At 44.4% G+C, this 13,750-nt stretch overlaps 1 protein-coding gene across 5 annotated transcripts in view; it reads right to left on the bottom strand.

Moving 5' to 3' along the window:
• The window catches only part of dmd (dystrophin), a 2,012,228-nt gene that overhangs the window by 210,781 nt on the left and 1,787,697 nt on the right, over nt 1-13,750 (bottom strand). For all 5 annotated transcript variants that reach the window (XM_043700735.1, XM_043700733.1, XM_043700734.1 and 2 more), the window contains one exon: nt 5,281-5,437. In XM_043700735.1, the coding sequence (XP_043556670.1) occupies nt 5,281-5,437 (157 nt within the window). The remainder of the gene's footprint in view (nt 1-5,280; nt 5,438-13,750) is intronic.

The following is a 13,750-nucleotide window of genomic DNA, read 5'->3' as shown; positions in this document are numbered from 1 at the left end:
CCTATCTTCTTTTCCACCTATCCACTCCACCCTCCTTCCTGACCTATCACCTTCATCCCCTCACCCACTCACCTATTGTACTCTATGCTACTTTCTCCCCACCCCACCCTCCTCTAGCTTATCTCTCCACCCTTCAGGCTCTCTGCCTTTATTCCTGAAGAAGGGCTTATACCCGAAACGTCGATTCTCCTGTTCCCTGGATGCTGCCTGACCTGCTGCGCTGTTCCAGCAACACATTTTCAGCTTCCTGATGAAGGGCTTTTGCCCGAAACGTCGATTTTACTGCTCCTCGGATGCTGCCTGAACTGCTGTGCTCTTCCAGCATCACTAATCCAGAATCTGGTTTCCAGCATCTACAGTCATTGTTTTTACCTATATGAATAGGAAGGGTTTGGAGGGATATGGGCCGGGTGCTGGCAGGTGGAAACTAGATTGGGTTGGGATATCTGGTCAGCACGGATGAGTTGGACCGAAGGGTCTGTTTCCATACTGTACATCTCTATGACTCTGTGAGGAAAAGTAGTGGACCCAGCACCAATCCTTGTGACACTTCACAGGTCACATGCCTCCAGTCTGAAAAACAACCCTCCACCACCACCCTCTCTCTTCTACCTTTGAGGCAAAATTGGATCCAAATGGCTAGTTCTCCCTGTATTCCATGAGATCTAACCTTGCTAACCAATGTCCCATGGGGAACCTTGTTGAATGCCTTATTGAAGTCCATATAGATCATGTCTACCGCTCTGCCCTGATTAATCCTCTTTGTCACTTCTTCAAAAACTCAATCAAGTTTGTGAGAAATGATTTCCCATGCACAAAGCCATGTTGACTATCCCTAATCAGTCCTTGCCTTTCCAAATACATGTACATCCTGTCCCTCAGGATTCCCTCAAACAATTTGCCCACCATCAATGTCAAGATCACTGGTCTATAGTTTCCTGACTTGTCCTTACCATCTTTCTTAAACAGTGGCACCACGTTAGCCACCCTCTAGTCTTCCTGCACCTCACTTGTGACTATCAGTGATACAAATATCTCAGCAAGGGGGCCAGCAATCACTTCTCTAGCTTCCCACAGAGTTTGAGGGTACACCTGATCAGGTCCTGGGGATTTATCTACTTTTATGTGTTTCAAGACATCCAGCACTTCCTTCTCTATAATATGGACATTTTTTCAAGATGTCACCATCTATTTCCCTACATCCTACACTTTCAGTCACTTGCAGTTTGGCCAATGGGTCATTGGGTTAATTACAGCCTAACAAGAAGCACACACCTGGAATTTGCTCAATTCTATTTATGGCCAAAGTTTATGCAAGTCTGTATATCAATCTTGTCAATAATAATTTGCATCCACATTTCCTGCAAATTTGTGGGCTCAGTGGTCAGCACTGCTGCCTCACAGTGCCAGGGACCCGGGTTCAATTCCTGCAACTGTCTGTGTTGAGTATGCACATTCTCCCCGTGTCTGCGTGGATTTCCTCCAGGTGCTCCGGTTTCCTCCGACAGTCCAAAGATGTGCAGGTCAGGTGAACGGGCCATGCTAAATTGCCCGTAGTGTTAGGTGCATTAGTCAGAGGGGAATGGGTCTGGGTGGGTTGCTCTTCTGAGGGTCGGTGTGGACATGTTGGGCGACGGGCCTGTTTCCACACTGTAGGGAATCTAATCTTAACTTGCCTACATTGAACTTAAAACTAGCATAATACAAGGTCCACTGCAACATTGTGAAGCGGGATAATACAGAGTGGGCTAATGCCTTGTGCTCTGGCATCTCACTCTTAGAACCTCGTATGCTCACTTTCTTTTCCAACCTTTGGTTGAGCATAGTGCGGCACAATAAAACATCATAATTGCTAGAAAACTGCAGGAATAATTATTACACTGATATCAGACAACTTCAGGCTCTGCTGTGCCTGAAAACTTCAGCAATTGCGCTCGCACATTATTGCTGTAAATGCGTGAAAGTCAAGTGATATAGGATTGCAGTTACGTAAACAAGAGGCAGAATTTATGGAGGATGCAAATAATCAAGTATTTTTTTCATTGCAACACCTGTGAAAATCAGTAACATTCATATTTCTTGCTACAGCACATGTTGCTCTTGCACATTATAGTTACTGTGAAGAGCCCCCAGGTATTTTAGTCAATATCTCTAAGCAGCAAAGGAAGAAACATAGGGTGGAAATTTATTACAAAGGTAAATTACAGCCAAATTAATGCAAATTCCACAGCTATCAGAATTGAGAACAATAACTTCTATTAAGATTCTCTCTACCTACTGCATGGAAATAATCAGAAACTCTGATGTGTACTTTTAGATTAGATTATCTACAGTGTGGAAACAAGTCCTTCAGCCCAACAAGTCCATACTGACCCTCTGAAGAGTAACCCACCCAGACTCATTTTCCTCTGACTAATACAGCTAACACTATGGGCAATTTAGAATGGCCAAATCACCTGACCTGCACATCTTTGGACTTTGGGAGGAAATCAGAGCACCCGGAGGAAACTCATGCAGACATAGGGAGAATGTGCACACTCCACACAGTCAGTCGCCCAGGGCTAGAATTGAACCTGGATTCCAGGCACTGTGAGGCAGCAGTGCTAACAATTGAGCCACTGTGTCGCCCAAATTTTGGAGGAAACTATTTTCCTCTTTCAGTTAATTCAAAATTTGATCAGGAATGGGATAACTTTATAGTTTATACTTCACATTGACATCGAACATGTAATTAAATCATATATTTTGATCTAAACTGACATTGAAATATGTTGAGTGAGAGCACCTTTCCTTCACATCCACTCATACCCCAGGGCTCACCCCTTGCTCCAAAGGAACTCCATGTTGGGCATTAGGAACCAGCATTTCATGGACACCAGCCATCATATATCCTATATCCTAGATCCCTCATCTCTGAGCAACTTGCAGTGCACCTCTGCATGGCAGGACAAAATAGCAATGCTGCAGCGAGTACATTTTACGTTCAGGGATCCATACCTAGCGCATGGACTGGACTAGGCTGCACCTCCTAGCTGTTTGCTTGCTCTCATAGAGTTCACTCACTCTGAGCAGGACTGGATGTCTTACATTGCCTTTCCTTTTTGCATCTTGCCTCAGAAATATCAGGCTCATATTACTGCTGCATTGCTGTGCTATTCAACAGACACACAAAGCCAGGCAGCTTGGCAAGGTTGTTAGCAGTCCTCATTCAAGTGAAGGGAGATAACCCTCATTTGTGGCATCTCGCAACAGTAAGACAAAGGCAGCCTTTGATACCAGCCAAGGGGCTTGGATGCAGTCAATCAGCCATTAGGGCAGTCAAAGTCAGGATCGTTTCCTCAGAAGGGGTGAGGATCTGAATCTAGATTAGAGTGGTGCTGGAAAAGCACAGCAGGTCAGGCAGCATCCGAGGAGCAGGAAAATCGGCGTTTCGGGCAAAAGCTCTTCATCAGGAATGAGGTAGGAGCCTCCAGGGTAGAGAGGTAAAAAAATCTGAATGTCATGCAACCTGAACTCTTTCAGTCCTATTGTGGGCTTTGCTTCACCTGCACATCCACCAATATCATTTATTGTATCCGTTGCTCCCGATGCGGTCTCTTCTACATTGGGGAGACCGGACATCTCCTCACAGAGCGCTTTAGGGAACATCTCCGGGACACCCGTACGAATTAACCACACCGCCCTGTGGCCCCACATTTCAATTCCCCCTCCCACTCTGCTGAGAAAATGCAGGTCCTGGGCCTCCTCCACCACCCCTCCCTCACCACCCGATGCCTGGAGGAAGAACGCCTCATCTTCCGCCTCGGAACAATTCAACCCCAGGGCCTTCTCCCCCGCCCCACAGCCCCCATTTATCTCTCCACCCTCAAGGCTTCCTGCCTCTATTCCCGATGAAGGGTTTTTGCCCGAAACCTTGATTTTCTTGCTCCTCATATGATGCCTGACTTGCTGTGCTTTTCTAGCACCACTCGGATCTAAACTCTTTTCTCTCCTGCAATAAAAGAGATGCAGGTCTGAAGGGAGTGGCATAGCAGTTAAAGCCGATGAAAGTGGGGCGGTATCCTGTGAGAGTAAGTAGGTAGCACAGAAGACATGCAAGATTAATGATGTTTGAGGTTGGGATGCATGACAGCAGGTGGGGAAAGATGTTTCAGGCAATAGTGAGAGTGGGAGAGCATGAGACTTGATGGGAGGTGGATACAGGAGTAGAAATAATGTAAATATGAGGCATCAAACAAAAAATGGTGGTGCCTATACTGGTGGAGTGGAGAAGCCAATGATCTCGATACTTCTTTGCATTCCTTCAGCGAGCTGAGGCTATCAGCATGTGATCTCAGTGTCCCTTGCTAGTCATGGGGGCCAAGGACGTCCCACATCTACTCCATCCCACCCACCAGGACCTCCAGATTCCTCTCCGCAAAGTGGCTCACCAACTTCCTCCTGTTTGCAAAGTCCTGGACAAATGTCAGCAACCACGCAGGGCAGCTTTGGAATGATAGTGCCTGTCCAGGGGCACAACAATCTTTTAAAGGTAGTATCAGTGCTTGGGATGTCAGTCCATTCTGGCATGTTATGTGAATGGCAATTCTTGGATGGGACTAGAGTCAGGTCAGCAGGGTGTCACAGGAGTAGGGTAGGTTGTTAATGACGCATTTTGGTCAGATGCAGCAGGAAACCCTTTTAGGTGTTTATAGAAAACCTGCCATGAAACTCGACAAAAGATACCTAGCTAAATTAAATGTAAAATTCAGGCCGTAGTTTCCATTTCGTACTTATTTTAGCTGCTAGGAAGGAGTTCAAGTTATTTCAGCTTTTTCCAAACTTCTTCTCGGCTGACTTCATTAAATTCATGACCAAACTTTATTTTAAAAATCCTTTGCTTTTACATGATTGAGAGCAGATTTCAAACATCTAATCATCAATCAACAAAACTTTGCTAAAATGCAACTCAAAGATGTTGTTCACATCCCAGGAACACAACAAAAGCTGTTTGCATTACACTTCCAATGTTGTAAACAAAACTCAAACATGCTTTCCATCATCTCGAACAGTATCCATATATGTTCCTTTTTATTATGTTAATTTTGTATGGAATGAATTTGGCAAGTTAAGCATGCTTTGTTATATACAGTGATCAAATTATAATCTAAGAAAACTTCACATCTGCAATAGAATGTAATAAGCCATTTCTTTAGCAATACCACTCAGCCCTCACAGCAGAAATGGAGCTAGGAATATACTTTGTGATAACGTTTTGAAGCAGTGAAAGTTTTTCCTTACTCGGTGAACATCATTCTGTTGTTGTACAGTAGGAACATCACCACCAATAGGCTTTTGTCTTGTCAGCTCATCATTCTTCAAATTTAGCCATGCTAGTAAGTCCTGAAGAGAGACATGCAGCCGCTTCCACTGTTCAGCACTCGTTTCCAGACAGGCTCTAGAAAGGGATTTAAAAAAAAAAGTACCTCAGCACTCTATTACCCATATAACAATGATAACTACATTAATTACACTGTACAAAACAGCTTCACCTACCAACTGCAGCCAACTACTCCAAGTAGGTTCTATTCTGCATACCCTGAAGAATGTTTCTACTGTCTTTCCATTAACATGTAAACAAGCACCTCTTATGGCAGACTATTCAAAGCATATCCTGCTTTCTAAAATCAATTTAAATGCTTTTCTGAGAAAACATGTGATTAGAAATGAAACACTACAGGACAAATATATCCCATACTGAATATTATCTACAGTATTTGTCATGCCATTAAATATTCTGAATATTTGTATAAATTATGTTCATTTTTGTCCAAAATGAGTCAAATAAATAAAACAAACAATATAAATTCCTAGGCTGGTGTAACACATACAACATAACACATACCATGTGGTATGTGTTAATTCCAATTTTATGGAAAGATCTGCTGTTCCCCCCTCCTGCCACCCCCCACACACCCCACCCCCAACCCCATAAGACCCATCAGACATAGGAGTGGAAGTAAGGCCATTCCACCCATCAAGTCCACTCCGCCATTCATCATGGCTGATGGGAATTTCAATGCCACTTACCCGCGCTCTCCCCACATCCCTTAATTCCTTGCAAGATTAATAATTTATCAATCACTACCTTGAAGACACCCAACGTCCCGGCCTCCACTGTGCTCTGTGACAATGAATTCCACAGGCCCACCACTCTCTGGTTGAAGAAATGTCTCCTCATTTCTGTTTTAAATTGATCCCCTCTAATTCTAAGGGTGTGCCCACGAGTCCTGGTAGCCCTGCCTGGCGTAAACAACTTCCCAGTTTCCACCCTTTCTAAGCCATGCATTATCTTGTAAGTTTCTATTAGATCTCCTCTCAAATTTCTCAACTCTAATGAATACAATTCCAGGATCCTCAGCCGTTAGGCCGACCATTCCAGGGATTATCCGTGTGAATCTCCGCTAGTCACACTCCAGTGCCTGTATGTCCTTCCTGAAGTGTGGGGCCCAAAATTGGACACAGTCTTCTAAATGGGGCCTAACCAGGGCTTTATAAAGTCTGAGTAGCACATCACTGCTTTTACATTCCAACCCTCTTGAGATAAATGACAACATCACATTTAGTTTCTTAACCATGGACTCAACCTGCAAATCAACCTTTAGAAATCCAAGACCAGCACTCCCAGATGTCTTTGTACTTTGGCTTTGTGAATTTTCTCACCATTTAGAAAATAATCTGTCCCTGTATTCTTTTTTCCAAAGTGCAAGACCTTGCATTTGCTCACATTGAATTTCATCAGCCTCCCCACTTCCTCAGAACTACCTGCCTGTCCGCCTAACTTCGTATCACAGGCAAACTTCACCAGAATGTCCCCACAGTCCCTTCATCCAGATCATTTATATGTAAAGTGGGCGGCAAGGTGGCACAGTGGTTAGCACTGCTGCCTCACAGCGCCAGAGACCCGGGTTCAATTCCCACCTCAGGCGACTGACTGTGTGGAGTTTGCACGTTCTCCCCGTGTCTGCGTGGGTTTCCTACGGGTCCTCCGGTTTCCTCCCATAGTCTAAAGATGTGCAGGTCAGGTGAATTGGCCATGCTAAATTGACCGTAGTGTTAGGTAAGGGGTAAATGGAGGGGTATGGGTGGGTCGGTGTGGATTTGTTGGGCCGAAGGGCCTGTTTCCACAATGTAATGTAATGTAATCTAATCTAAAGTGAACAGCTGCGGCCCCAACACTGAACCCTGTAGGACACCACTTGTCACCAGCTGCCATTTCTAAAAAGACGTTTTCATCCCAACTCTCTGTCTTCTGTCAATCCTCAATCCATGCCAGTAGCTCACCTTGAACACCATGGGCCCTCACTTACTCAGCAGCCTCCCGTGAGGCACCTTATCAAAGGCCTTTTGGAAGTCAAGGTAGATAGCATCCACTGGGTTTCCCGAGTCTACTTGTTACCTCTTCAAAGAATTCTAGCAGGTTTGTCAGGCACGACCTCCTCTTACTAAATCCATGCTGACTTATTCTAATCCGACCCTGCACTTGCAAGAATTTAGAAATCTCATCCTTAATGATGGATTCTGGAATTTTACCTTCAACCGAGGTTAGGCTAATCAGCCTATAATTTTCCATCATTTGTCTTGATCCCTTCTTGAACAAGGGGGTTACAACAGCAATTTTCCAATCATCTGGGATTTTCCCTGACTCCAGTGTTTTTTGAAAGATTACAACCAGCGCCTCCGCTATTTCTCAGCCATCTCCCTCAGAACTCTAGGATGTAGCCCATTGGAGCCAGGAGACTTATTGATTTTTAGACCTTTTAGTTTTTCTAGTACATTCTCTTTTGTAATGACTACCATACTCAACTCTACCCCAACTGTCCTTAACCGTTGGGATATTACTCATGTCTTCCACTGTGAAGACTGGCACAAAGTACTTATTAAGTTCTTCAGCTATTTCATTATCTCCCATCATGAGCCTTCCTACATCAAATTGAAACAGCCCAATTTCTACTACAGTTCTTATGCATTGAAAGAAGCTTTTACAATCATATTTAATATTACCGGCAAGCTTACCTTCAGATTTGATCCTCTCCTTCCTTATTTCTCTCTTTGTTATCCTCTGTTTGCTTTTGTAGTCTTCCCAATCTACTGATTTCCCAGTGCTCTTGGCCACTTTATAGACTCTCTGTTTTTCTATGATACATTTCTTGAATTCCTTTGTCAGCCAACACTGTGTAAACTCCCCCCGCCACCCCACCGGATAATCTTTCTTTTCTTTGGGATGAACTGTGTCCTCAATTACACCCAGAAATTCCTGCCATTGTTGCTCTACTGTCTTCCCCACTAGGCTCTGCTTCCAGTCGATTTTAGTTAGTTCCTCTCTCTTTATTTAACTGTAACACCATTACATCCAATTTTGCCTTCCCTCTTTCAAACTGCAGACTGAACTCTACCATATTATGATCGCTGCCTCCTCGGTGTTCCCTTTCTTTAGGATCTTTTATACAGTCTGGCTCATTACATAGCAGTAAGTCCAGAATAGCCTGCTCGCTTCTGGGCTCCATCACAAGCTGTTCCAAAAAGCCAACCTGTAAGCATTCCATGAATTCCCTTTCTTTGGATCCTCTGTCAACATTATTCACCCAGTCAATTTGCATATTGAAGTCCCCCATGGTCACCGTGACCTTGCCTTTCTGACATGCCCTATCTATTTCCTGGTACATCTTGTGCCTCTGGTCCTGACCACTGCTGGGAGGTCTGTACATAACTCTCATTATGGTTTTTTTCGCCTTTGTGGTTCCTCAACTCCACCCACACAGACTCCACATCATCTGACCTTACGCTATTCAGTGCCATAGATTTAATTTCATTCTTAACTGACAAGGTAACCCCACTCCCTTTGCCCACCTCCCTGTCTTTTCGATAAGCTGTAAATCCTTCGATGTTTAACTGCCAGTCCTGAAAGCCCTGCAACCACATCTCTGTGTTGCCTACCACAGCATAATTATTCACGATGCTCTGCTATTAATTCATCTACTTTGTTACCAATACTACAAGCATTCAGGTAAAACACCTTAATGCTAATTTTCTTATCCTCATGATATCCGTCATCTCTAGTAATATGTCCTAAGTTATCCTTCCTTTTTGCTTCATTCCTAGTCTGCCCCAAACTTAAACCCTGCACACATGCTAACCCGCTGCTTATCTTTCTACTTGATCCATGCTCCCTGTTGCTTTCCCTTTCCATTCCCTCCGACTCAAGTTTAAAGACTGAGTGACCGCCCTATTTATCCTTTTTGCTAGAACACTGGTTCCAGATCGGTTCGGGTGGAGACCGTCCCATTGGTATAGATCTCCCCGCTTCCAAAACTGATGCCATTTCCCATGAAATGGAATCCCTTTTTCCCATACCAATCTCTTAGCCACGTGTATATTTACGTAATTTTCTTATCCCGACCCATTTAGCACGTGGCTTGGGCAGTAATCCAGAGATTATGACCCTCGAGGACCTGGTCTTCAATTTCCTTCTGAGAGCTTGATACTCCCAAACAGGTCCTCCTTCCTAATCTTGCCTATGTTGTTTGTGCCAACATGGACCACAACAACTGGATCCTCCCCCTCCAACTCCAATATCCTTTCAAGCCGGTTGGAGATGTCCTGCACCTGGCACTAGGCAGGGAACACACCATGCAGGATTCCCGATCCAGCTCACAAAGGATAATATCTGTCGCCCTAATTATAGAATCCCCTATAACAACTACTTGTCTTTTTGCTCCCCCTTCTTGAGTGGCCTACTGCACCACAGTGCCGTGGTCAACTTGCTCACCCTGTACACAGCCCTTTTCCTCATCCAGACAGGGAGCAAAAATTTCATACCTGTTGGATAAGGTCAAGGGCTGAGGCTCCTCCACTCCTGAACCCAGAATCCCCCTACCTGCCTCACTTACAGTCACACCCTGTTGTTCCTGATCACTAACCAAATTTGAATTATTTAATCTCGCGGGTGTGATGGCCTCCTGAAAAAACCCTCATCTTAGACTGCTACAAAGGCACTGGGTGGTGTATCATCATCCCGCATGGTCAGTGTGAACTTTCAGCCATACTCATAGAGATGTACAGCACAGAAACAAACCTTTCGGTCCAACTTGTCCATGCTAACCAGATATTCCAACCCAATCTAGTCCCACCTGCCAGCACGTGGTCCATTACCCTCCATACCCTTCCTATTCATATACCCGTCCAGATGTATTTTAAATGTTGCAATTGCACGAGCCTCCACCACTTCCACTGGCAGCTCATTCTATACATGTTCCACCCTCTGCGTGAAAACATTGCCCCTTGTATCTTTGTATCTTTCCCCTCTCACCCTAAACCTAGTTCTGGACTTCCTCACCTCAGGGAAAAGACTTTGGCTACTTATCCTATCCATCACCCTCATGATTTTATAAACCTCTATAAGGTCACCCCTCAGCCTCCGACCTCCAGGGAAAACAGCCCCCAGCCCGTTTAACCTCTCCCTATAGCGTAAATCCTCCAACCCTGGTAACATCCTTGCAATCCTTTCTGAACCCTTTCAAGTTTCACAACATCTTTCCAATGAAGGAGACCAGAATTGTACACAATATTCCAACAGTGGCCTAACTAATGTCCTTACAGCCGCAACATGACCTCCCAATTCCTGTACTCAATAGTCTGACGCATCCTCAGTCAGGTATTTTATTCACTGATTGTTATGCAGTGACCTTTGCAAGAAAATGTTCCAGCAGGTATGTCAGAAGGAACAAGATCAGGCACCGTGGTTGACTTTCATTGTTGAGAAACACTTAGAATTATCCATCTCACTTCACATACAGATACTGAAGAACTGACCACAGCCATACCCAGAAAAAGAGAAAAAACGCTTTGACAAATATCAAATACACTAAAAATTTCTATCCACAGGTGGGAATTTCTTAACATAATCAGTTCAAATCTCAAAGCTACAGTTGATTCAAGTTATGTTTTACCCAACCTCACCACAGCAGTGAACACGAACTTGAGAGGCCAATCCCATAAACCCTAGTTCCCATTAATGATCAAAAGTAATATGAAAACCATACCATGTGACCACTATAATATGGCTAGTCACAATACAGAATCATATACAAAAAAAACAAAATGGGGAGAAGACATGGTGGTTCCGTGTAATTTCATATTTCTTGTTGGAGAAGTGCATGTCATCTCTCGTCCTTGAGACCCATTCCTGCTCTCTTCGCTCCATCCTCACTACAGTGTTAACCATCTAATTTCTCAGCTTGATTCGCTTGTTAACTAATATTCCAAATTTTCCCACTCATTGAGCAGTGCTTCGTTTTCCTTTTAAAAATTTTCATAATCATCATCCCTGCGTCTAAATTATTGAAACTTCAGGTGCTCCGAGCCACTCATAGAGTCATAGAGATGTACAGCATGGAAACAAACCCTTCGGTCCAACCCATCCACGCTGACCAGATACCCCAACCCAATCTAGTCCCACCTGCCAGCACCCGGCCCATATCCCTCCAAACCCTTCCTATTCATATACCCATTCAAATGCCTCTTAAATGTTGCAATTGTACCAGACTCCACATTTCCTCTGGCAGCTCATTCCATACACATACCACCCTCTATGTGAAAAAGTTGCCCCTTAGGTCTCTTTTATATCTTTCCCCCTCACCCTAAACCTATGCCCTCTAGTTCTGGACTCCATGAACCCAGTCTATTTATCCTATTCATGCCCTTCATAATTTTGTAAACTTCGATAAGGTCACCCCTCAGCCTCTGATGCTCCAGGGAAAACAGCCCCAGCCTGTTCAGCCTCTCCCTGCAGCTCAAATCCTCCAACCCTGGCAACATCCTTGCAAATCTTTTCTGAACCCTTTCAAGTTTCACAACATCTTTCCGATAGAAAGGAGACTAGAATTGCACGTAATATTCCAACAGTGACTGAACCAATGTCCTGTACAGCTGCAACATGACCTACCAACTCCTGTACACAAAACTCTGACCAATAAAAGAAAGCATATCAAACGCCTTCTTCACTATCATATCTACCTGCGACTCCAAGGCCTCTTTGTTCAGCAACACTCCCTCGGACCTTACCATTAAGTGTATATGTGCTGCTAAGATTTGCTTTCCCAAAATGCAGCACCTCTCATTTATCTGAATTAAACTCCATCTGCCACTTCTCAGCCCATTGGCCCATCTGGTCCAGATCCTGTTGTAATCTGAGGTAACCCTCTTCGCTGTCCACTACACCTCCAATTTTGGTATCATCTGCAAACTTACTAATTGTACCTCTTCAAAAAACTCAATCAAGTTTGTGAGACGTGATTTCCCACCCACAAAGCCATGTTGACTATCCCTAAACAGTCCTTACCTTTCCAAATACATGTACATCCTGTCCCTCAGGTTTCTCTCCAACAACTTGCCCACCACTGACATCAGGCTCACTGGTCTATAGTTCCCTGGCTTGTCTTTACCACCCTTCTTAAACAGTGGCACCACGTTTGTCAACCTCCAGTCTTCCGGCATCTCACCTGTGACTATCGATGATACAAGTATCTCAGCAAGAGGCTCAGCAATCACTTCTCTAGCTTCCCACAGAGTTCTTGGGTACACCTGATCAGGTCCTGCGGAGTTATCCACCTTTACCCGTTTCAAGACATCAGCACTTCCTCCTTTGTAATCTGAATATTTTGCAAGATGTTACCATCTATTTCCCTACAGTCTATATCTTCCATATCCTTTCCCACAGTAAATACTGATGCAAAATACTCATTTAGTATCTCCCCCATTTTCTGCGGCTCCAATAAACAGAACTCTTTCCCATATGTGCTAGCACTGACTCACCCTGCCTAGTGTAACCCAAGGGTCTCTGATGATCTGAAGCAGATGTTTATGTCTTCCCCATATGTCCCATTTTCATTCACAATCTCTTCAGCAATGGAATGAGAAAACACTTTGGAAAATCGGGCATGGAATGAAATATGAAGTTGCATTATTTCACTGCATGTGAATATACAGCACAACAGTATTGATCAGACTCTTTAAATTCCATCACTACAACATGTCCTTCCACAATGAAGAAAAACTGGAACACAAGATTCCTTGCATCAGTCATCTTCCTTTATTTGCAAAATAATAGCCATCATGTAGTCACCTACTGAGCCTGGTGAAAGCTGGCCTGGGGAGCTTTCTGATAAAAACTTTGATGCACATTCTGTGACTTTTTTCATCCTGCTTATTACTTAAGGGGAAATCCTATGCTAAATACTGTCTTGCTGACCACCCATGATCAGAGACCAGCCAGCAAAAGAGTGTGGTGTGTCTCGATAATCAAGATAGGCTGATACACAGCTTGAAAATGTGTTACTGGAAAAGCGCAGCAGGTCAGGCAGCATCCAAGGAGCAGGAGAATCAACGTTTCGGGCATGAGCCCTTCTTCAAGCAGGCTAAGATAAAAGGTAGGGAGGAGGGACTTGGGGGAGGGGCGTAGGAAATGCGATAGGTAGAAGGAGGTAAAGGTGAGGGTGATAGGCCGGAGTGGGGGTAGGGGCGGAGAGGTCAGGAAGAAGATTACAGGTTAGGAAGGTGGTGCTGAGTTCGAGGGTTGGGACTGAGACAAGGTGGGGGGAGGGGAAATGAGGAAACTGGAGAAATCTGAGTTCATCCCTTGTGGTTGGAGGGTACCTAGGCGGAAGATGAGGCGCTCTTCCTACAGCCGTTGTGTTGCTATGGTCTGGCGATG

This window comes from Chiloscyllium plagiosum, chromosome 12, assembly GCF_004010195.1.
Source record: "Chiloscyllium plagiosum isolate BGI_BamShark_2017 chromosome 12, ASM401019v2, whole genome shotgun sequence".
Taxonomy (NCBI): domain Eukaryota; kingdom Metazoa; phylum Chordata; class Chondrichthyes; order Orectolobiformes; family Hemiscylliidae; genus Chiloscyllium; species Chiloscyllium plagiosum.
Note: the sequence above shows the minus strand (reverse complement) of the source record. Positions and strands in the feature narration are given on the sequence as shown.